Source organism: Malus domestica, chromosome 15 (genome assembly GCF_042453785.1).
Source record: "Malus domestica chromosome 15, GDT2T_hap1".
Lineage (NCBI taxonomy): Eukaryota > Viridiplantae > Streptophyta > Magnoliopsida > Rosales > Rosaceae > Malus > Malus domestica.
In genome coordinates this window covers 14061155-14085353 of record NC_091675.1, presented here as the reverse complement: position 1 = coordinate 14085353, position 24199 = coordinate 14061155, and the positions used below count along the sequence as shown (strand labels likewise).

The window sequence follows — 24199 nt, the reverse complement described above, 5'->3', positions numbered from 1 at the left end:
TTTAATAAATTAAAAAAAATAAAAAATAAACATTAAATCAATTAAATATGGGCTGATGGATATCAACAGCCCATTTGAATATATGCCATTAGATTACATAAAAGAGCCGTTAGGCTCATCAATGAAATAGGCAAGTGGGCGACAAGCCCACGTGGGTGGGTCCTCTGCAACACATGGCTCGTTCCCTTTCGTGCGTGCGTCAAACTTAAGCGTTTGGCTTTCAAAACCAGACTTCCACTCACACAAATGGGCTACACCACTAACCCAAACTCAAATATTAGCCAAAATTTGGCTTTTTTTTTAGTTTTAACACTTAATTTTATATTAGCACAAGACTTGGAATAAAATGGGAGGAATAGAAGGAAAATTTTGAGACTTACTTCAAGGGTTGGAGTTAGTCTTAACGAGGCAGAGGCTCTATTCCAAGAGATGCAAACTAAAATGTTAAAGGGGATAAATTTACAGCAGTTGCTCTTCACAGGCTGTGCTCGGTTGGGAGCATTAGAGCAAGGGGAATGGATTCACAGGTATATCGAATATAACAGAATTAAAACTGATGCAGATGTTGGTACCGCGGTTATAGAAATGTATGCAAAATGTGGGAGCATAGACAAGTCTTTGGACTGCAATCATTTGTTAAAAGTTTCAAAGTTAGGGCACCGATCAAATTGTGTACTTGACATAATAGATTTTAGGATACATGACACATATGATTGTGCATTTGTCAAATCAGATGATGTGATGGACTTTTGAAGTAGAGAAGGACTTGCCAATGTCGAATTTTTTTACTGTGCTAATATTTCAAATTAATATTGTGATATCATATGTAAAAAGATTTATACGCGACATTGCAATATTGACTCGAAAATCATAATGATGTTCTAAAAGTGAACGCGAGTCCTTCCCTTTTAAGTGGTGATACACAATTCAATGAGTCAACAACGACCCAAATGGTACCCCCTTGGTGGATCAAATAGGCCATTCTATGAGTAAGGAAGATGGTATTTTATGGTGGTTATATTGATTACGTATTCGTACTTAGAGCATCTCAATAATGTCCATTCTTTCAGCCCAACTTAGGCCGAACATTTGCTTTCAGAATTCAGGACCAGATAAGTTTCAATTGCAGAAGCTAAAAAACGAAATGCACATCCACCTCAACGGTCAAATTTTCAGGTTATTTTCCCGCTATTTTCTTCACAAACTGAAAACATAACTTTGATGGATCAAACTTAAGTGTCATCAGAAATAACAAGAAATCAAAACAGAGAACACAAAGAATTTTACGATTGAAAAACTCTTTAACAAATGAAGAGAAAAACCTCAGATCACACAACTTGGTAATCACGATCCATGAAGGAAAAATAACTTATACAAGACAGACGCTTACTACAATTAAGGGCTAGTTTGGGTTGTTGTGCTATGAAAAAAAAAAAAAAAAACGTTTTCAGAAGTAGAGGTAGAGTTGTTTTTGTTTTTTGCTGTTTTGGACCCATGATATTGACAAAGCACACTTTTTTTTTCCCATTTACCAAACACAATTTTAGCTCTAGCTTTTTTTAAAAAAAAAGAACTACTTATAAAATAATTTCAGCAATGTCAAACCAATCCTAAATTCTCTATTATACTTTTATTCTTGTAGCATGATGTCCTTACTTTGTCTTTTTTATGAACAAAGTTGACGCATATGATCTTCCTCACAAGTAAAGGATGCATAGAACTTTGTTTCACACTCATGAATGATATGATATGATTGTTAGATTGCTAAAGCCTCACAAAGATTGCTCTCAAATCTAACCCTAGAAGAAGACACACTTTTGCTGTCAATATGTAGCATACGTATTCTTTAGAATATGCAAAAGTTAATTTTTCACTTTTTTTTTAAAGTATATCGATATTTTTACACTAAAGAGAAGGGAGTTCGACTAAGCCACACAATTGGCAGCCTAATTTCGTATCGAATTCACCATTCATAGGATTCGAACTTAAGACCTTTCACTTCCAAATGAAGAGGAATACCACTGTATAGACTTAGAGCATGTATTCAATTGGGATTTTAAAAGATTTTAATTTTTTTAATGAATCTAAAGGTATTCAATTAGAATTTTAAGTGATTCTCTAAAATTCAACCTATATTCAATTACGATTTTAAGATAGTTTATTAAAATTCTTAGAAATCAAGGCGTATTCAATTATGATTTTAAAGAAGTTTATAACATTATAAGTGTATTCAATTAAGAATTTGTTTTAAAGAATTTTAAAAATTTGAGGAATTTGATGGATTTCGTAGTGTATTTTAATCATTCACAAATCTTAACTCAACCTCTTAGATTTCGAAGGAATTGAATCAAAATTTTACATTGAATCTCTACAAATCAATTAAACTCCATCAAAATCTATAAATTTATAAATCTATTAAAATATCTCAAAATCTCAATTGAATTCACCCTCGTAATTATTTAAGGGGAAATTGAAGCCTCGTAGTTATTTAAAGGGAAATTGAAGCCTAAAAAAATAGGACAACAATGAAAAGATAATTTGTAAATTTGTTTAACTTTTCCTCAAATAACTCAAGTATGCTTTTCTATAAAAACTATACAGATTTGTAAATTTGTTTAACTTTTCCAGGTTTTCCTCAAATAACTCAAGTATGGTTTTCTATAAAAACTATATAGATTTGATCTCACAGCTAACTGAAACTCAGTCAACTCAGTATTACAATATGGTTGTATTCCTCTTTATTTGGAAGTGGGAGGTTTTAGATTTGAATCTCGTGGATGACGGATTCGATACCAAATTAAGTTATCCATTGTGTAGCTTAACCGAACTTCCCTCCCTCTAGTCTAAAAATACCGATGCATAAAAAAACAAGTAATTGCTATTAACACTTCAAAAATCTAATTTGACATTCCAAATTTTCTATAATTAGAAATAAAAATACACTTATGATTTTCTGAATGAACGCATATGATTTTTACCTTAAGAAGTTCACGAAATGAGCTCTCAACCTCCTAGTGGAGAGGATGTGCGTATGAACTTTAGGTTCGAATGAACTTCCTTGTAAACCAATAAAAAAAACGAATCTCCTTATCAACCTCCTGCAACCAAGACAGAGCCGCCGTTAACATGCTCATGATTTTCTACACCAACCCATCTCTCGGAAACTTTGATTACGCCGAGAACGTCTTCCGTTTCATCAAAGATCCGTGCTTGTTTGTTTACGATGTAATGATCAAGGCGTTTGCCAAAAGGAGTAGTTTCAGAAGCGCCGTTGAGCTCTTCAGGCGGCTGAGGGAGGAGGGCTTGTGCCCCTATAATTTTACCTACCCATTTGTTTTAAAGCCATTGGATGCTTGGGAGAGGTTCGGGAAGGTGAAAAGGTTCATATGTTTGTTGGAAAAATTGGAATTGGGTTTGATGGTGTGTGTGTAACTCGCTCATTGACATGTATGCGTAATTGGGTATGGTTGAGAGTTTCAAGCAGGTGTTTGATGAAATACCTGAGAGGGACAGGCTTTGTTGGAACGTTACGATTTCGAGGTATGTTAGGTGCAGGAGGTTTGAGGAGGCCTTGGATATGTTTCGGAGGATGTCATGTGAGAGCAACCAGAAGCCTGATGAAGCCACGGTTGTAACCACCATTTCAGCTTGCACAGTGTTTGCATTCAAAATATGCCAATTTTTACTTATTTGGGTCATTGGGGTAAAATATGGCATTTGGAGGATTATTATGCAAGAAGACTAACTTGGAAGATATTTAGCTACAAGTGGACATTATAATATTGTTTCTCCAATTTGTTTGGGTGGTGAAGATTTGCATGCCTTCAAGTAGATTGGAAAAGCATGCAGACATTCTTGCAGGAGGCATGTGAAAGAAGACAGCTTGCTTCTTTTTATTATTAATTACAAATGGTGGAGATATGTGGTGGAGATTCAAACTTGCTTATTCTAAATATTTCACAATACAAGCTGCCCAAGCTTCTTTCGGGCAAGTACAAAAACCTCAGCAGGAGGTTTCCTCTAGACCTCTATAAAAAGGAGCAGATGCACAAGGTTTTGAGACACTCAAAACAACCAATCAAAACTCTACTCAAATTAGCTCATCAGCTTCCTTGTAGACATTTATTTTTTAGCCAAGCATCCTTTGCTTTTCTTGTTTATTAGCTCTGCTACTCACTTGTAGTATCGATCTGATTTGTAGCTTTTATGTACTCATTTCCAGTCATATAAATTACAAGCAATCTGCAATATTAGTCACTTTCCTCTGTCATTTATATTTCCAAGCAACCTTGTCATTTACATATTGTTCTATCTCTCCATATAAGTAGAGTCCTTATTTTTAAGGCAAACAAAGAACCTTAATTTGAGCAACTCTCACTCAAATGGCACAATCTTTTGGTTTGAAGTCAAAAGGCACAACCTCAGTCATTCAAATCCCGTCTACTAGCGGCATCTAGTAGTGGCACGCCCGCACCCACCAATCTCGTATGTGAAGTAAATCCCCGGCTTGCCCGCAAGGCCCCATGGCGGATTTAGGGAGCGAACACACAGCATCGAAAATGTTGGAGCTTGGTGAAGAAATTCATAAATATGTTAGAAGTGAACTTGGATTCACTACTAGAACTGGAAATGTGGTTGTTGAATATGTATGTAAAACATGGTTATTTGATTGAAGGCTGGAGAATTTTTAATGGGTATACAATACAACTGTTTTAACAAGGCAAACTAAAAGAATTGAAGGGGATAAATTTACAGCGGTTGCTCTCCTCACAGGCTGTCCTCCGTTGGGAGCATTAGAGCAAGGGGAATGGATTCAGGGGTATATCGAATATAACATAATTAAAAATTGATGAAGTTGTTGGTACCGCAGTTATAGAAATGTATGCAAAATGTTGGAGCATAGACAAATCTTTGGACTTCAATCATTTGTGAGCTTGCATGGAATGGCAAGACAAGCAAAGGAATCGAGTTCTCGAAAATGGTACATATTGGCATGAAGCCTGATGATTTCACCTTCATTGTTGTCTTAACTGACTGCGTTCACAGAGGGTTGGTAGATGAGGGTTGTGAGTTCTTCAGCTCCAAGAGAAAGATATATGAGATTGAGCGAGGTTAGAACACTATGGTTGCCTGATCGACCTTCTTGGCTGTGCTAGACTGTTAGACGAAGCAGAGGAGTTGATAGATAGGGTTCCAAGTGAGATTAAAGTCCCGATTTCTATATGTTTGCATCCATGGTCAGTAACTGCACATTTCAATCTAAAATATTGATTTAGGACAGCAAAAGTCGAAGTATGATGCTAATAATTTGGTTCCACAAGAGAATATGAATATTTGTAAAGCATAGAACAATTAACAACTGAACAACTAGTCAATATCGCAAATGAATTGTCAGTAAAATGAGGAACAAATCATCTGTTGGATGCAATCAAATCAAATGTCCGAATAATAGAGCTGGGAAAACGAGAAAGACAGCTGACATGGTCTGCGGGAGAGTATAATACAGGAATAGCATCTATTCAACCGATCTGGCAATGCTCTTTCTTCAAACCTTTTGCCTTTTCCATTTGGGTTTCATATGTAGTAGTCGTCATTTGATTAGTGGGATGATTATCAGATGCACCATGGCTTGGTCCTGGACTTGACTCATCATACAACCAATCCGGAAGTGCTTCAGATTCATATTCATAGTAATAATCACCCCTACCAAGATGCTTGTTTTCCTTCAAGGGTTTGTCCCATACTAGATTTATCCCAGTTTTCTTCACTATACTAGAAAAAGAACCCTCTAAAAGAATAACAATCTTGTCCCCGCCTTGCAAATTGAGCTTGAGCTTATCATTCGAAAATTGTCCCTGCCAAAAATAATCCTCTCTTGCTACCCAAGGCATAGAGACCCTCGAGGTAGTATGCTTGGTACAATTGACAACAGTAAAGGCAACACTTCCAAATCGGAATTGCAAGCAAACCCAGCAGAGTGTCAACCCTTTAAAATTACGACCATCACATTGAGGAACATCAAAACTGACTTTATTGCCGTCAGCGATAAAGTCAAACCATTCTGGAATATCATAACTCACATTCAAAAAAATACCACCAACTCCGCAAGAAGTCCATCCCTATAATGTACATACAAAGTAATATAGTGTCAAATACTTGTACATGTGCGGTTGTGTTTTTGTCTGTGATTGATAGAGAAAGACGAGTAGGAGGAGACAGAGATAGAGAAAGACCTGTAGGACGTTGTTCCTAAATTCAGCTGTGAGATTGGTGCACTCGAGCATATGAAGCTCTGCCATGGAGTTTAATGATTTACCCAAGCCTAAACCTGGAACCTCTCTGACTTTGGGCGAATTATCCAGACACAGTTGTCTCATGTTTGACATTTGCGAAAAGTCTGGCATTGTTTCCAATGCAGGGCATAAATCTGCTTCCAAGACTTCCAAATTTGTTGGTAAATCGGGAATTGCACGAAGATTCTCGCACCTACTTAAACTCAAATATACGAGATATGAAAGACCACTGAGGCTAGGTAGGCTACGACAACTATTGCCTCCAAGTTTCAACTTTTGTAAAGAAATTAGACTCCCAAGGTCGTTGGGGAATTGTTTTATGGCTGTACTAGTTGCATCAAGTTGTCTCAATGATACCATCTCCCCTAAGCCCTCAGGCAGTTCTCTTAATGAACAGCAAAACAGACGAAGAGTCTCAACAGATTTCAACTTACAGAATTCCCCTGGGAGGCACCTAAGTTTACCGCAGAATTCAAAATTTACCAAAGTGAGTCTTTTAAGTTGACCAATGGATGGGTGAATCTTGGACAAACTCCAACAGCCGAAATAATTCAATTCTTTGAGATTTGGGAGCCTTGAAAAGTCTGGTGACTTTTTTAACCAACGGGATACACTGAAATCAAGGATTTTCAAATTTTCGAGCGGCTGCACAAACCCAAAAGAAAATATTATTCAAAATCCAAGAAGAATATGGCTTAAAAAATAAAATCAGAGCGGGAATTAATTATAACTGGCTAAGGGTGATTGTACCTTGGAATTCTTCCAGCCTTTTCTGAGTTTGCTGAACCGCAGGTCAAGAGCAACAAGTTTTGGCTGATTAAGAAGGTGTTCTGGCATGTACTTGAAAGGGAATCCATGCCAGCACAACCATCTCAACTCTTTCGGAAAATGTTTGAAGCTTCCAGTGAGCTCTACATAGTTGAGCCTTAGCAATCTCAGCTTTTTCATATTGACAAATGCTTTTGTACTGAAACTAGCCTTTTTTTTAAAGCTTGGCAAATCTAGAGAAAGTGCTTCAATTTCTTCAGATCCCTGTTAAGTAAACAAAAGGGCATATGTTGAGTAATAAAAGGGTAATTTGCGTCTGAAAAATGATTTACTTCAAACAATTGTCATATGATCGGTTGGAAATCGATTTAATTACTTCTATTTCCACGTGAAGGTTTATTGTACTTATAAGTATATTTCTACATAATATTATAAAATGTTAGCAGTTGCACTAGGATATGATTTAGCGAGCATTAATAATAAACTTTATTCAAAAACTACTTACAGATTTATTTGTCAACACGTTTACCACGGCTTCTGGATCCCCCAGTCTACTCCATCTTTCAGGCTGAGTAGGGAATTTTTCAGAAATTATTGTCTTGCCCATTTCTCGAATCAAATCATGCATTTTTAGCTCGCCTAGTTCAACAGTGACAAGGCACCGTTCACGGAGAACGCTGATTTCTTTTGTTGCAAAGAAGCCACATTCATCTAATATTTTTGTGACATGATCCTTCTCCAAACCAAGAAAGCAACAAGATATATCAAGGAATATAGCTTTTTGATTATAATCTAACCCATCAAAGCTTATTTTGAGTTTTTCTATAATTTCTCCTTCTGGCATTCTTTTCAATTTCTCTAGATGGCTTTGCCACTCTGTTATGGGTCTGCCAATAAGAGAAGAGCCTAAAACTTGGAGTGCTAACGGCAAACCTCCACAGTAAGAAACTACCTTCTTTGACAATTCAAGATATTCTTCTTTAGGACAACTATTGTCAAATGCATGCCAACTGAAAAGCTCAAGAGCTTCCTCTTCATTCATTCTCCAAGCTGGATATCTCATTTTCACTCTCAATTGATTTAGTATATGCTCATCTCTTGTTGTTATGATAAGTATACTTCCTGGACCAAACCATTCACGATTTCCCGCTATTGCATTTAGTTGCTCCACTTTATCTACATTGTCAATAATGACAAGTACCCTTCTACGTTGGAGATGTTGTCTTATAACAGTGATCCCTGCAGCAACGCTACTAATAATTTGAGGCTTGGCATGTTGTAAGATGTCAGAAATAAATTTTTGTTGTAAACAAAGCAGACCATGTTGGCTTGTACCATGGTGGCAAACATCTTCAAGGAAGCATTTGAATTGGAAGCTATGATGAATTTTGTTATAAATGGCTTTGGCAACAGTTGTTTTGCCCAATCCACCCATCCCCCAAATTCCAACCATTTTAACGTCATTTGATCCACCACTTGAAAGATCATTGATAATTGGTTGAACACGAAAGTCGATTCCAACCGGGTATTTTGCCACGTGTAATTCATCTGTGCTGGGAAGCAATTCCCTAATATTCTCTTCAACAATTCTCGTAATAAGCTTTTCTTCATGCCTGAAAACTTAATTAGTCAGCATTAACTCAATGAAGGATTACTAGAAGCTATCACTTCACTCAATCAGTAAACATGAACGACATGGAGGGTGATAATATTGCCTGACTGCTTAGACTTTCAATACAGGTTTAAGAGATTATGGTTTAGGATTTGTGAAAAAAATAGAACCAGGGAAGATTTGGAAGAAAGACACTGTAGTCTGTTGTGTTGGATTTGTGGCTCCATTCCGATTGGGCCTTCAATTACTTGAGTGTCCATCTGTTTTGGTTCCTTTTGTTTGCACCATGGGCCCATCTGTTTGGTTCCTTTTATTTGCACCATGTGCTTGCCACGTGAGTGGCTAGGGTATTTGCCCCAGCAGGTATACAAGGCATATGATGCTTTCTTGTAGTTTTTTTTTTTTTTTTGGCAATTCCACATTCAATGATACTGGTGTTACTTTTGTGGCTTTTGGGAGAGAAGAAATTTAGTATGCATTTTCATCTTTATTGTTTTTTGTTTGAGTGAGAGTTATTGGGTATACATGAGATTTGGGGTTTAAGAACTAAACTTTATTTGTAATCTTTATTTTGATTAGTAGTGAAATTTTCTCGCCGTCTTCGAAATGCATATAAGTTTAAGCCGAACGAGTATAAATCTTAATGTCATTTTAGATTGTTTCGTTTTTGTTCTATTTTTTTTGTATTAGTTTATTGATTTCACATTTGACACTTTCGCACAACTTATTATTTCTCATTGGTGCAATTATATACATATACAAATCGACTAAACTAGCATATATCTATTTGATACACTGATTTCAACCTAAAATCAACTTGCAAAATATAGGAGAGAGATGCCCAATATCATTTAAACCCTAGAACAAAATAACCTTAATTTTCGATGCGTGGACTTGGAGTATTGTATATAACTTTCAATGCCAAAAATTTCATTTTAGTAACGTTAATTTTTAGGTCAAATTAGCAAATTATGAGATGTGTCATCAAGAATCACATCATATGATTTGTAAAAGGGAAATTTTGATTTAGGTGCTTGATTTTTAAATTTGTTAGACCAAACATCCTTGGCTTTTGGATTTTATTTTTTATTTTTTGGTAAACGACTTTCTATTAAACTACATTCTACTATCCTAAACTTTGTACGAAAAAATATAATAAAAGAGCTAATTAGATAAATATTCAAGGGAGTATTTTCGTTCACCATCCTAAACTTTGGTATATGCTTATTATACACCTAATCATGTGTCATGTGACAATTCAACTAACCTTGGTAACTTTTTTGTTTTTTTTTTCCATAATTGAAAAAATAATATTTACTGTGAAAATTAACTAGAATTAGTTGAAATGACACATGACAAATAATTAAGTGTATGGTGAGCATACACAATAATTATGGTGTGAGCAAAATTACTCACAATATTTAAAATGAAAGACCATGATTATATCTTAAAAAGGAGTCCACAACTTCTAAAATAATTTAAAAATGAGTTCTAATATCATAAGTGTTTCTTCGTAGAACCGTCCACAAATTTGATCAAATCAAAATATGCCGAATAACTCATGTTATGCTCTTAAGAATCAATTAAAAGAGATCTAATTTCAATTACCAATTTGTTAGACCCTTCTATAGGGTAACTTCCCTCTTGAAAATTATTTGGCGTTTTTATACGATATCCGCAATTTCTCATAATTTCATAAATTATAATCATAATTTTTAATTTGATAAATAAAGAAATGTTGATGTAGCCTAATATACCTAAGCGTCTTACTCAAAATCTGATTGTACTTTTGACATAAAAGTATCAATTCATAATATGAATAAAATGAACGCACAAAAAATTAAAAATAAACGTACCAATTCATAATATGAATAAAATCAACGTATGAGCCAATAATGTATACAAATAATTCTCTCAATGAAATGTATACATAATAATTAAAAAAAATGTAAACGTCAACCATTTTTGTTACCTTGAAGGTAAGATTATATTTTAATTTTAGGCCAAAAAAATATCTTGTATGAAAAAATATAAAATAAAAAAAGAGATATTTTTTTTTTGGTCAAAATAATAAGAGATAATTAGAAAAATATTTAAAATGAAAAACCATGATTATCTCTTAAAAAGGAAGTTGTAGACTTCTAAAATACTATAAAAATGAGTAGAAAATTACAATCATAATTCTTAATTTGATAAAGTAAAGATGTTAGATAAAAATAAAAAAAATTAAAACCTTTAAATTTTAGGAGTTTAAATATAATTAAACATTTATAAAATATATTTTAAATTAATCGTTTGCTTTGTTAAAAAATAAAAATAAAATAAATGGTCCCCTTAGCTTTACTCATTTTTTTATCTTGGAAATCTCGATGTTTCGGTGAAGCTATTTTTCTTGTGTGCTATTTGCCTAACAACCATTCCAATAAAAAGTTTCGAAATGTGGAAAATCGGAATAGATAGCAGCAACCCTCTTTGCTAAAAGACTTCAAAGTCCAATGAAAAAAGATTAGTTACCTGTTTTCAAGATGGTGGCCAGACAAATTTGCAGCTTGGGTAAGAGCCTCTCTCCACTGCTTTATCCTTTCTTTCTTAGCTTCACGTTCTTTGTCATCTTTCTCTTCACGGATGTCGTCTTCGTGCTTTTGAAATGCTTGGGCTAAACAACCCTCTTGCTTCCTCACATGCGAAGGATCGACGTCATAGAATATTGGCAAAGCCTCTCGGCCCAGTTTGTCTCTGCACTCCATGATCTTTACCAGCTCGTCCAGACACCAACTCGAATCCGCATACTTCTTTGAGAATACAATGATAGAGATCCTTGACTCTTCGATTGCTTGGAACAGTTTTTCTCTTATTTGTTCCCCTCTTTTCAGACCGTCGTCGTCAATAAAGACATCGTAGCCCCTGTCTTTTAATGCAGCATGGAGGTGCCCCGTGAAGCCGTAACGTGTGTCTTCGCCTCTAAAGCTCAAGAACACATCGTACTTCCACAGTTTTGAGGAGGAGGAGGAGGAGGATGAAGAAGAGGATTCATGGGTTGTCATGGTGGTGTCACTGTTTACGGCACTACAGTGATACTCAAGCGAAAAGCAAGGAAAAAATGGCAGTGCTTGTCTTGTGTGCAATAAGAATTTATAGCACTCAAGGGACACCTTTTGGCTTTTGTCCAAAAAAATAAAAAATGGGGACACCTCTTGACTCTTCCCAGGAAAGCATCCTAACCTAATTTTTTTCCAGACGACTTTGTTTATTTTTGTGTGTTGATTCTTATTTAATTTTTCAATTCGATTTGAGTGAAAAGACGCAAGTCCAGTCTCCTCTCAAAAGCAAAGCACCTTCCGGCAACATAGACAAAAGTCATCGCGTTACCGTACGGACACGTAATAGAACGGTCAACTTCTGAGGGAAAAATTGAAAAAGTAACCAAAATTTGAACCGTATTTAGAATTATAGTCACTATTTAAAGATTATGATAATTATAACTAAAATTTAGTATGAAAATACTAATGTACCATGAATAACTAAAATCATCATCTTTTTGGTCTTAACCTTTGAACGAAGTAGTAGTTCTGTTGTACCGACTAAAGCATCGGTGGCACCGACTAGGAGAAATAGCTCTCCGTACGAAATATCAAACATTTTGTCCCATTATACTTCAATGGAGGAGGATGAGGGTCTGGTGAAGAATGGGACTGAGGATCTATTAAGGGCGCGTTTACTAATCCGTAATCAAATTGAGAGAAATTGAATTGAGGAGAAATTGGATTGAGAAGGAATTGAAATGAGGTGGAATTAGAATCAAAATCATGTTGAAGTTGTTTATTAAAACTGTCTGGAATTGAAGTATGAATGATGTTGAGTATATATAAGTTATTTACTAATTCACTTCAATTGGAATGAAAACTCGGTTGATTACTATATTGCCCTTACATAAATAAATTATTTCCATACTAATTAATTAAATTAAATTCTTAATTAAATTTATATAATAAAATTCATCTATATAAAAATATATAAATAAGTTTTATTTATTTATTAAAAAGATGGCAGGAATGATGTTGAATCCATATAAATTGTTTACTAATTCACTTCAATCGGAATGAAAACTAGGTTGATAACTAAATTACCCTTACATAAATAAATTATTTTCATATTAATTAATTGAATTAAATTTATATAATAAAATTCATCTCTATAAATAAATAAAAATGGTTTTATTTATTTATTAAAAGATGGCATAATGAGTGTCAAATGAAGGGCAATGTTAGGATAATAAGAAGGGATAATTTGATATAGATCCAATTTTGTGAGTTATTACTAGAATCAATCCACTGCATTGAAATATGTCCAATAATTGATATTCCACATAAGCTTATTTATAATTTGTACCATATTTATCCCTTAGACTTATAAATTGTAGTAAATATTCAAAATTTCTTAATTATATGATTATTTGTGGTTTAACTAATCCCTTAATTATAGGATTAGTTATAGCAATAAAATCTCAACCCCCAGTCCATTTCATCCCTCCTTTTTTTTCCTTCTTCTAAACAATTCCTTTTGTTAGATCATGGAATCAATTCTCCTCTTTCTTCTCTCATCTTTCATGGGTGATATTTTGTGTTCCTCCCTCCAAAATCCTTCATGACAATTTCAGTTTTTACATAGCTTTCACAATTTTTTTACATATTCGTTCGGCAATACATTATCAATTGCAAGCAATAATACAATATCATGCATTTATATTTGCTCTATTATATTTTTGTGCGTAAGGTAAACTGAAACTTAGTATTTGTTCCTTTTTTTTTGTTTAGTATTTGTTTCTTTAATGGAGGTATATTATATCATATTTCTATTCTAATGTTCTGCCATGGAGGTTCAGCATTTTTCTTCTTATACAATAGGTAGTTTATTTTTATTTTGTTGGTAGATTATATCTGTTTTGTAGGTATAAAGCATTTTTCTTCCTATACAATAGGTAGTTTATTTTTGTTTTGCAAGTAGATTACATCTGTTTTGTTGGTATAAAGTATTTTTCTTCCTATACAATAGGTAGTTACTAAATTATATCGGTTTTGTAGGTAAACATCATTAGGTGGTTACTAGATAATATTTTAGTTTGAGTATTTAAATATTCAAAATTAAAAACTGAATAAATAATACAAAAATTAAAGAATTTAAATATTTTTATCTAAAAGGGCAAAATTGGTATAAAAATATATAATTGGACAACTGGACTTAGTTCAAAAACTACCTATATTTTTTGACCTAGATCGAAAAGCCCCTAATAAGAAACAAGTGAGGGCATAATTGGTAAATAAACTTCATTCCGGATTCCTCAACTCACAAGGAATTGAAATACCTCCCTTATGTAGGGAGTCCAATTCCTCCAAAATTAAGAGCTGGATTCCTTAATACGTGTGGACCCCACATGTATTTTGATTCCTCAAGATTATGTAAACAAAGGTTTATCTCGTAATCGGAATCAAATTCCGTAAATTGATTCTGATTACGGATACATAAACATGCCATAAGAGTGGAAGGGCAGTGTAGGTAGCGGTTGTGGAAAATTGGATATGGTGGTTGTGGGGCGGTGAAAAATCTAGAGTCCCTTTTGAGTCTGGCTGATGCTCTTGCCGCCATGACACCCAAACGCCGCTGCCACCACAACCTCTTGTATTAACACCGATCTTCTCCTGCAATCCTCCAACGCCCAAATACGAACCATTTCCTCCTCTTCTTCTTTAACTATATGAAAATTCAGTTTCCCGACAATATTCCTATTCATTTTCTTCTAGTATATGCATATATATATATATCATATGTTTGTGTGTGTGGATATATGGATAAGTTTTAGCTTTAAATTATGTCTCCCTCGCTTACAATATTGCTCAGGTAGGAACCCATATCTGCTGTACTCAAGTTGCAGAACAATTAAAGTCATGACGACGGCTGAGGAGACCCTTACAGTTACAAACCCTTATTCAAGAATTTTAGTCATTAAGGATAAATTAGTACTTTCATATCACATTATGGTTAATAATATCATAAATTTTGAAAAGTAGTTGTAATTCTATACAGAATTCAAAATTTGATTATTTTTCCAAATTTCCCATTTCTGAGAAAACCAAGGAAGTTTCCAGTATTGATTCCACTTAACCGATGAATTATAGATTAGGTCCACTTTAAGCGGTGTTTGACTTGACTGCTACATTAAAGGAAAGGGATCCTCTATGGATTTCTTTCTGATCTATCCCTTTCCACATTAAACGCGTTCCCACAACCCTATCTTGAAAATTGTGTGTGTATATAATATAGAACCGCGTTCTAACCAAGGAAGAAAATATCGGTAATATCGAAAATATCGGTAGTCCGAAAACACGGAAATATCGATGGAAATATCGGCATAATATCGATATCGATAAAAATTACATGGAAACCACGAAAATTGTAAGAAAAACTTGGAAATTTTTATTGAAACTTTGCAGGATGTTTATTTAGTCAATTATCTATTAGTTTATCAAAAAAAATTGGAAGGAAATACATTGCATGATGGATTTAACATTATCAAGTTGATTATATAGCGAGCTGACAAACATTGTGAGTATAGAAAATATGTAGTAATTAATGAAAGAAGTCTAAACACACCATAATCATTTATATATAATGAATTAGTACAATATTTTACACTTTATACATTGCATGGTAAGATACATGAGTGACTTAGTACCACATAGAGTTCCTATGAGGTTCAAAATTTTCACTATCTTCATCATCTCTATGTGTAGAGTGAGTGTATTGTGAAGAGTAATATGGCATCAAACTTCACTCATATCAGAGTCTTAATTCGAAAGGATTTCTATGTTTTAATTCGAAAGGATTTCTATGTTTTTACTTTTAAATTCACTTATATCAGAGTCTTAATTCGAAAGGATTTCTATGTTTTAAAAAATGGGAACCGGATCCCTTCGGGATCCAAAGAAACTGAGCCTACTCATCAAATGATCTGAGTCATTGAAATTTGATCCAACGACTACAAACAAGGGGTCCTCTAAAAGTTATAAAAATTGCAGCTGTTGGATCGAATTTCAATGGCTCGGATCATTTGATCTTTGGACTCAAGTCATTTGGGTCCGAAGGGGATCCGGTTCCTAAAGAAAGGAAACTAGTTATGGGACTCATTATATAGTGAACTTGAACGATTCGAACTGTTTATTTTTTAAGTCCTCGTTTGATTGTCATGATGAAATTTTAATGTTTGTTAGAACATAATGTTCGTCAATTTCTTTGTCATATCGATTTCTTGTGTCATTTACAGTCTACTATTAAAATTCAAGAATACACAAGTGGACACATTTTTTCTTATGATAAATAGCTTTTTCATGATACGTGAGCATGACTCTTTGCAATTTGCATGTTTGATTACCACCTTTGAGGCACCATATCCTAGTCGCTTTCCACCAAGGTACAACAGTTCTTCCAAATTTCCCTTTACTTTTCACTGCAATTAGCGACAAGAATGCACCCCACATCTGATCGTTGCTTTATTGCTTCCATCCTCACAAGTCACAATAAAAGTTGACTAGAGCCATTTACCAAAGAAAAAGTTGAGTGAAGTTTGATGCCATATTACCTTTCAGCAAATAGAGTTCCATATTACCGAGACCCACATACACCCTCCTTTCTCTCTGCACCGACACCCACACACACCTCTCCTTTCTCTCTGCACCGACACCCCACCCACACACACACCACGGCCTTCTGCTCCTCCCTCTCCTTTCTCTCTGCACCGCGACCCACATACACCTCTCCTTTCTCTCTGCACCGACACCCACACGCACACCATCGCACCTGCTCCGGCGAGTTCCTTCAATTTCTCCGGTTAGGTAAGCTTGGGGTTTTTCTTTTTATGTTCTAGATCGAAGGTTAGATGTCAAATTGAAGTTCTATCTCTTCTTTTTGCAAGGTTTTTGGGATGAATTCGACTCGGGAACATGGAAACCCATCTCCGGCGAGGCCGTGGGTGTCGACGAACTTTCCGAACACCTCCGGCCGTTTCACGGCAAACGAACGTTATAAAAACGTTCCTCTCGTCTTCTATTTCATGTTCATACCTAGATCGGAGTCTAGGGGGTTGTTTTACAGTCGGCCGGAGCTGTAGAAGCTCCGGCGTTCGTCTCCGACTTGCACATTTCCGACATTTCGTGATAATATCGATAATATCGCGATATTATCGATATTATCGCGACATTTTGCCGAAAACCCCTTAGATACCACCTAAAATATCGGTGCACGAAAAAAACGATAATATCGGCGATATATTATCGATATTTTCTTCCATGGTTCTAACGTTATCGTTGATTATAGAAAACTGATTACGCGTTTACGTAAATGTTCTAGTTGAAAATAAGAGGAATTGAATTAAAAATAAATTGAATTGAAGAGAAATCAGAATTAGATTTCTGTTAAAGTTATTTATTTAAATGTTCTAGAATTGGAATAAAAATGACACTAATTATATAAAACTATTTACTAATTCAGCAGAATCGAAATATAAACCAGTATGATTACTAAAATGCCTTTGTTTCAAATCAAATATTTTATATATTTTTTTTAATAAAATTTGATATAATATATAATAGTAAGAAAAAAATTTAATTTTTTTTATTTCATAGACACACTACAATGCTTTTGTTTATTTATTTTTTTTAATTTAAGTATTTAATTTAATATTTAAATTTTCTCGCTCAAGTTGTAGTTTCTTCTCTTCAGCATATGCATGAAGTTATGCATAATATGAATCAGCATGAAAATAAAAATAAAATAAGTAAGGAGTTACGCATGATTTGATTTTTTTATTGTAATTTCAACATTTTAGATCTCTGTATGCCCTTTTATTATATTATTCCTAATTAGATCGGATTGATTTGGTGTGCAAAATTTGGAACTTTGTTGAGGGGGCATAATGTTACCATTGATGAAGTCTGCGAAGTGCTTTTGGAAGGTAAGTAGGGATATTCAATCATTGCTATTGCATTTTGCCCAATTTTATAGGAAAATTTCTAAAATAGGTGTGTGTTTGATATGAAGAAGTCTCATAATCCAATTTGGAAGGTAAGTTGCGATTCTGTAACGATGTATTGAAGGGCTATTTGTTTAGACCATCTCCAAATGAAATGTCAAATTCTAAATGGAATATCATGTAATCAAATTTAAAGGTTGGAGCCTATGTGGATTGACATGTGAGTTTTCATATGTCAAATTTGACATATGAGAAAATGTAATGTCAAATCATTTTTAATTATTATATTTTGTGGACCCCATTAATGCACTAATTATAGATCTTGAAAATTTATTTTAATTGATTTCTTTTTAAAATAAATCATACAAATATCATTTATAACAAAAAAAAACATATCGGTTGGAAAAAAATAATATCTGACATTTCAACATCAGCTGTCAAATTAACATTTGACATTTATCTTTTGACATTTCCTTTGGAGATGCTCTTAGTCGTCAGTGGAATTTCGTTAATAAGAAGGAATTGAAGAAGTGGGTTTGGGTTAATGTGGAGAACTGTTACAGAATTGTACTCATTGTTATTGCATGGAAATGAAATAGAATTTTACCTTCTACAAAATTATCGAGTGGTAGCAATTTGCAGATTCCCTATTCAATTGAAGTAATTTGTTTTCAGTTTTATTTGTCTTCCTGTAATTTTCTAAAAAAGAATTGCTTTGTTGCGAAAAGCAGGGATATGCTCCCATCTATTCAAGACTTGAAGATTTCTATACTCCCTGACTTATATCTTTGAATTCAGGTATTTTGTTATTGATTTGATTGCGTTGTATTTATTGATTTGAACGAAATGGATGCATCCGGTCCTGCAATTAAACATGAATTCCATGGAGTCCCGTAAACTTAATCATAATTGATAATTTTGATTAATTTTTTAAAGTTTTGACTGATCAAGACAGTTCAATGGACCTTTTGCAAGTGCTATGGATAGTTGGTTTGATGTGGTTTATCGCTACTCCAACGACTACAAAACACTCAAGTAACATGTACAAATTTCTTATGATTTCACAATTTCCATGAATATTTCAAGCCTTTTGTTATGTTTACTTGATTTCTATTATCATCATGTTGCTCGCAAAATTATAAATTCTGTGTTTTTCCGCATCTAATTTCTAAAAATTATTTTCATCCGTCCAGAAATAACCAATATATATATATATATATATTGGGTCCCAAAAAGGTTGAGATGATAGCGGTCGGTAACTAATACTAGTTTGCAAGAAAATTTAGTTCAAACTATTTTTCTCAATGTATTTACCATGGTACCCTTCTATCATTAGTCACCATCAGTTTGCAGAATGAGTTCTTCCTGTAAAAAGGGAGAAGGTTTTCATCTTTTATTCAAATAAATGGCTTCTAATTTTTGTCTTTACAGGAGGCTTGATTGATAATGACTGTTTAAACCACAAGAGGAACACTTGATCCAACGCCATTCAAGTCGGATTACTGGTGAATGCCTAAATTTTTGTATTTTAATGGATTCATCAATTCTTTTTTGGTCATTAATTGTTGTTTTCAGTCCATTTTCCTTGCTGTTGTTGTATTAGAATTTTAAACTCAATCGTGAAATTGAGTACATGCCTTTTTGGTTGTACATAAGTTCTTAATGTGGAGTCGAAACAAATCTGCCCTATACAAATTAGACTATGTAAGTAATGAACAAAACTATTCTTAATGTTTCCAGCTATTCATTTATCAACTTCAACGTTTTTAAAACCTGCAGTGAAGCACATGTATTTATGCTTGTTAAATCTATGATCCAATTCACCATTAGGCTTTTAATAAGTCACTGTTTTTTTTTGGTGTTATATTTGTATTTGTAATTTGGTTTGCAGAGAGATGACATCATTAGGTGTTAATAATTCACTGTTCTTAACGCTGGCCGTTGAGATATATCTAATGGCTAAAAACGAAATGTGCAAATAGTATGTGGATTTAAGTCTGTGGACTAGAGAAGCTCTGATCTTAATAGTATATTGAAGACTTGCTGCCGTCTGAGGCTGCATAGCAAGTTAGAATGAAATAAAAAAATAAAATTATTTATGCACCGACTTCCCCACCACAGAATGAGGATGCTTTCCAGATCCTGTTTGTGAGGATTTCGAGGATTCTCCAATCGTGTCTGTTTATTGTATATTGTTCGATCAGAAATTATTTGCTAATCTAACATCTAACTTACTAATGATATTGCTTGACTATAAAAAAAAAATCGTAATGTATGTAGTGGATAAATACAATCTCAAAATTTAATTAAACTCACTTAACAACAATAAATAAAGGCATTATCACAACTTAGGGGTGGTAAGCAATCCTATTAAAATAGAACTTAATATATACATATTGAAAACAAAAACAAATCGATGCAAAATCTCCCGACGACTAAGACTATTCCAAGTCATGCATGAAACATACACATGTGTCCCTTCATGCCACTTGGTTATAAGCAAACATCATGCATTTATTAATACTATTCCAAGTCATGCATGAAACCTACATATTTGTCCCTTCATGCCACTTTGTTATAAGCAAACATCATGCACAAGTTGTTTACTAATTAGTATTACTACTATTCAGCTTGTATTATGACTGCTTTCTTTATGTTAATCATACACTCAAGACATTGTAAGAAATAATGTTGATTATTCAAAATGAATCAACAACTAGTTGCACAGGGTCACAGTCAATGATACTCCCAACTTGATAAAGAAAGAAAAAAAAAGGAAGTCAACTTCCAAACTAAAATAAAATGTATATAAATATAGAAAATTGTTATTAGCACTTCAAAAATCTTATTTGGCACTCCAAACTTTCTATAATTAGAAAGAAAAATACACTTGTACGGAGTCTAGAATGAGATTTTTGGAGTGCTAATAACAGTTCCCTAAATATATCTTAACAAATATTGTACGTGGCATTGACTTAGAATGTGAAATCTCGTTCCTGGATTTCAATATTTCAAACTACGTATTTGTATTAAGGAGATTTTATATTATTTTTGGGAATTAATTTAAATTTAGATTTTAATTAAACTAATTACGAAGTTTGAATTTTGGCCAGTAATCATTAAAAATATGTGGACTTACGGGGTCACACTAAGTATAATTGGATTGAACTTGACCCTACGAGCACGTAGGCGAAAACCGTTCACAAATCGGAGTTGAAATGAAGGAATTAGAGACATTTTAATTGTTTAAAAAATAAAAGACTAGAGGCTGCCATATGGCAGCAGGAGAAAGGGGGAAATGAGAGAAGCGGGAGAGAAGAAGAGGGAAGGTGCCCAATCAAAAGGGAGGTAAAAAATGAGGGAAATGAGGGAAGAGAGAAGGAGGGGGTTTTCCAACCCGACCCGGTCCTCTTCATCACCTCCGGCGCTTTTTTGTCGGTTTTTCCAGCGAACCACGTTATCTAACCACCTGGAAAACGTTGCACGACCTTCCCTATACCAATCTCACCCAAAAATTGGCAAAATTTAGCTCGGGTTCATGAAGAACTGCACCTAGGGGTGGGCACTTAGAATCGAAAACTGAAACCAAAACACGAACTACACCGAACAGTTTGGTTTTTGCAGTTTTGAAACCGAATCGCAACATAGGAAATGGTTTGGTTTCGGTTTTGGCTTTTGAAAACTGCATCGCAAATATTAATAAACATTTAATTAAATGTCCATATTAGATTTTATGTTTTAATTGGTTGTTTGTTAGAATCCATACACTTAGTATGGACTCAACCACACTAGAATATCATCATTCATCACTTTCTTTCGTTCATTAACTTGAAGGACCTTTGTTATTTTATACCATCACACCACACGGCGCACACACACATATATGTACAAGGGTGGACTAATCTTGTTATCAAGAGTCGAACAATGATCTAATGAAGTCCACTCATTTGAAGCATGATATCACATATTCTAGTATGAAAGTTTCGCTCACGTTTAATGAATTCAAAGTTATTCAACTTGTTTTATGTTATACCTTGTACGAGACACCATTTTGTTGCACAAACATGTTTTAACATCACAACTGCATGCAACATGCTAATTGTTTACATAACAAATGTCTTTTTCCTATTGCTATTGGGAAATACTTATTAATATGTTAAATTGCAAATTGTACATTTTTTCTTAAAAGCCAAACCGAAACCATTTGAAACCACATCAAACCAAACTAAACGTTTGGTTTCATTTCAATTTTGGCTTCAAAACCACACCGAACCAAATCGTGCCCACCCCTAACTGCACCGGTGGGCGAGGTGGTACCACGCCGGCGATCGGGCATTTCCGAATGCAATCACATCGATCTCCACCACTACTAGACTCTCTTAAGGCCATGAACAAAACCCAAACAACCTTGGAGGCGGCGGAGCACCGGAGAAGTCGAATTGAAGCCACCCATTTCTAAGGTTTTCAACGGGTTCGTAGTGATTTGAGGCTTCTCCTGGCCAAATTGAGCTTAGTCACAGGTATGAAACTTGCTCCATTCATCAAGATCCACATTTATGTGAAATTTGGTAAATTTTGAAAATAGTTGAATTTTCCGACGAGTCTGGACGGCCTGCAGCAGCGTGCGGCGGCTCATAGGCCGAAACCTGACTTGTCTATCCTAAGCTAAATTTGGTGCCCCGATTTCATATTTGACACCCATTTAGTGACATTCCAATGTTTAACATAGTTTTGTAGTTGATTGCCTAGTTGGCCGTCGCGAGGTCATTATATGAATTGATGATTCGACCGTTGGATCAGCACCAAACTTAAATACGTAATAGTACGTAATATTTGAGGACCATATGGACTGATGGATTGGGAATCCGACGTACGTATCTTCCCGAATTGAAATTCTAAATTTGTAAAATCAAACGTTGATAGCAACCTAATTCTAGCAATTGGCAGAGATCCGACCGTTGGATCGTTCTGAAATTTTAAAATATTATTTTAAAAGATTAATGAGACCCTTGGGAAGTTACATATTGGAAATCCATGGGCGGATGTTTCAGATTGACTTGTATAGGTTTGTGGACCCCACATTTGACAGAGACTTGACTTTTAGTCAATATGTTACGAGTTGATCTTAAATATTAAAATCAGTATTACTAGAGACCATGTAGGGCTTAGTGGGCCTATATTGGTTAGTGAGTTATCTCATATGATATATACATCGGCTTATGTGTATGGGACGTCATATTGTGATATATATATATATATATATATATATGTATGTATGTATATATGTGTGTGTGTGTGTGTGTGTGTGTGTGTGTGTGTGTTTATTTATCTTCTTAATAATGTGAATGATAAGTATGATAGATGTTATGACAATGTGATCCTAGAATCCTATTGGAAGTGTTATGTGGAACTTATATGCTTGTATGACATATTAGTTGGTGGCTATGAGAAGTTGATGGTGTAGGTGACTACGTTGTAACTGATAAGGGTTGAGTTGTGTGTTGAATTTACTGCACCATGTAGCAGTGGTACATGGATGGTCCTGCTTGGTATATCCGCGTTGGGTAATCACTACCTAGAGTTATAGGATACAGTCCTGCTTGGTATATCCACGTTGGTAGACTATTAAGCATGATCATGCTTGGTATATCCGCGTTGGGTGATCATTACCTATGTTATTAGACTATGCATATGGTTCTGCTTGGTATATTTGCATTTGGGGATCATACGCATTATAGGAGTGATCATGCTTGGTATATCCGCGTTGGGTGATCACTACCTAGAGCTATAGGATACAATCCTCTTGGTATATCCGCATTGGGGGACTCTTAAGGGTGATCATGCTTGGTATATCCGCGTTGGGTGATCACTACCTATGTTATTAGACTATGCATATAGTTTTGCTTGGTATATCCGCGTTGGGGGGATCATACGCATACTAGGAGTGATGAGGATTGGTTATACTTGGAAAATTTCGATGGGTGCCATATTTTAGTTGGATTCCGTTGAGTGGTCAAGAATCCTTGCTCTTGCTCATTTTCATAAGGTTAGTACAACCCTAGATTCGAGTGAATGGGAGCAACCACAGTAGACCTTGTGAATATAAATGGAATTCACCATGTTATTACTTATAAACCAAGTGGGGATTTATATAGAGTTCTTTAATTAAATTCATGAAATGATATGTTATTTCATTGATTGATTAACGTAGTTAGACGTTAATATTGTGCATCTTTGATTCATGGATTTGATTTATTGACATGATTGTGGAGTGTCGTTGGATATGATTGTTATTATTATGAATGGATTAGTAGATCAATGTGGCATGAGAATAATATTGTGCTTTGTTGGTTCTTTGATATGTTACATGTTGTGGATTGAGGTATCATGATGAAAACATAGTGATTTATATGATGGATGGAATGGAAATCTTGAATATCATGTGGGTTTGTTATGTAGCTCTGGACCTAGTAATTTCAGGCTTGTCAAGTTCTAATAAATGAT

The 24199-nt window shown here is 34.5% G+C and overlaps 1 protein-coding gene and 2 long non-coding RNA genes across 3 annotated transcripts; 2 read left to right on the top strand and 1 right to left on the bottom strand.

Moving 5' to 3' along the window:
* Nucleotides 1-5352: 5352 nt before the first annotated feature.
* On the bottom strand, nt 5353-11824 carry LOC103431490 (disease resistance protein RPV1-like). Its single transcript, XM_070814303.1, has 5 exons — nt 11188-11824; nt 7567-8674; nt 7044-7325; nt 6234-6938; nt 5353-6119 (listed from the first exon to the last, which is right to left on the bottom strand). The coding sequence occupies exons 1-5, from the start codon at nt 11715-11717 to the stop codon at nt 5520-5522; spliced, it is 3225 nt and encodes a 1074-aa protein (XP_070670404.1). The 5' UTR covers nt 11718-11824; the 3' UTR covers nt 5353-5519.
* A 4135-nt stretch (nt 11825-15959) lies between these two features.
* Nucleotides 15960-17121, top strand: LOC139192568 (uncharacterized). Its single transcript, XR_011576771.1, has 2 exons — nt 15960-16559; nt 16640-17121. It is a non-coding gene; the product is annotated as an uncharacterized lncRNA (long non-coding RNA).
* A 330-nt stretch (nt 17122-17451) lies between these two features.
* On the top strand, nt 17452-19438 carry LOC139192604 (uncharacterized). The gene is made up of 2 exons (XR_011576819.1): nt 17452-18737; nt 19127-19438. It is a non-coding gene; the product is annotated as an uncharacterized lncRNA (long non-coding RNA).
* The last annotated feature ends 4761 nt before the right edge of the window (nt 19439-24199 follow it).

Excerpts from the sequence above, each read along its gene's own strand:
- LOC103431490 (XM_070814303.1), bottom strand. The coding sequence starts at position 11,717 with ATGACAACCCATGAATCCTCTTCTTCATCCTCCTCCTCCTCCTCCTCA. Across the intron at positions 8,675-11,187 it reads GGCCACCATCTTGAAAACAG|GCATGAAGAAAAGCTTATTA; the intron begins GTAACTAATCTT and ends TTAAGTTTTCAG. Across the intron at positions 7,326-7,566 it reads ACGTGTTGACAAATAAATCT|GGATCTGAAGAAATTGAAGC; the intron begins GTAAGTAGTTTT and ends TTTACTTAACAG.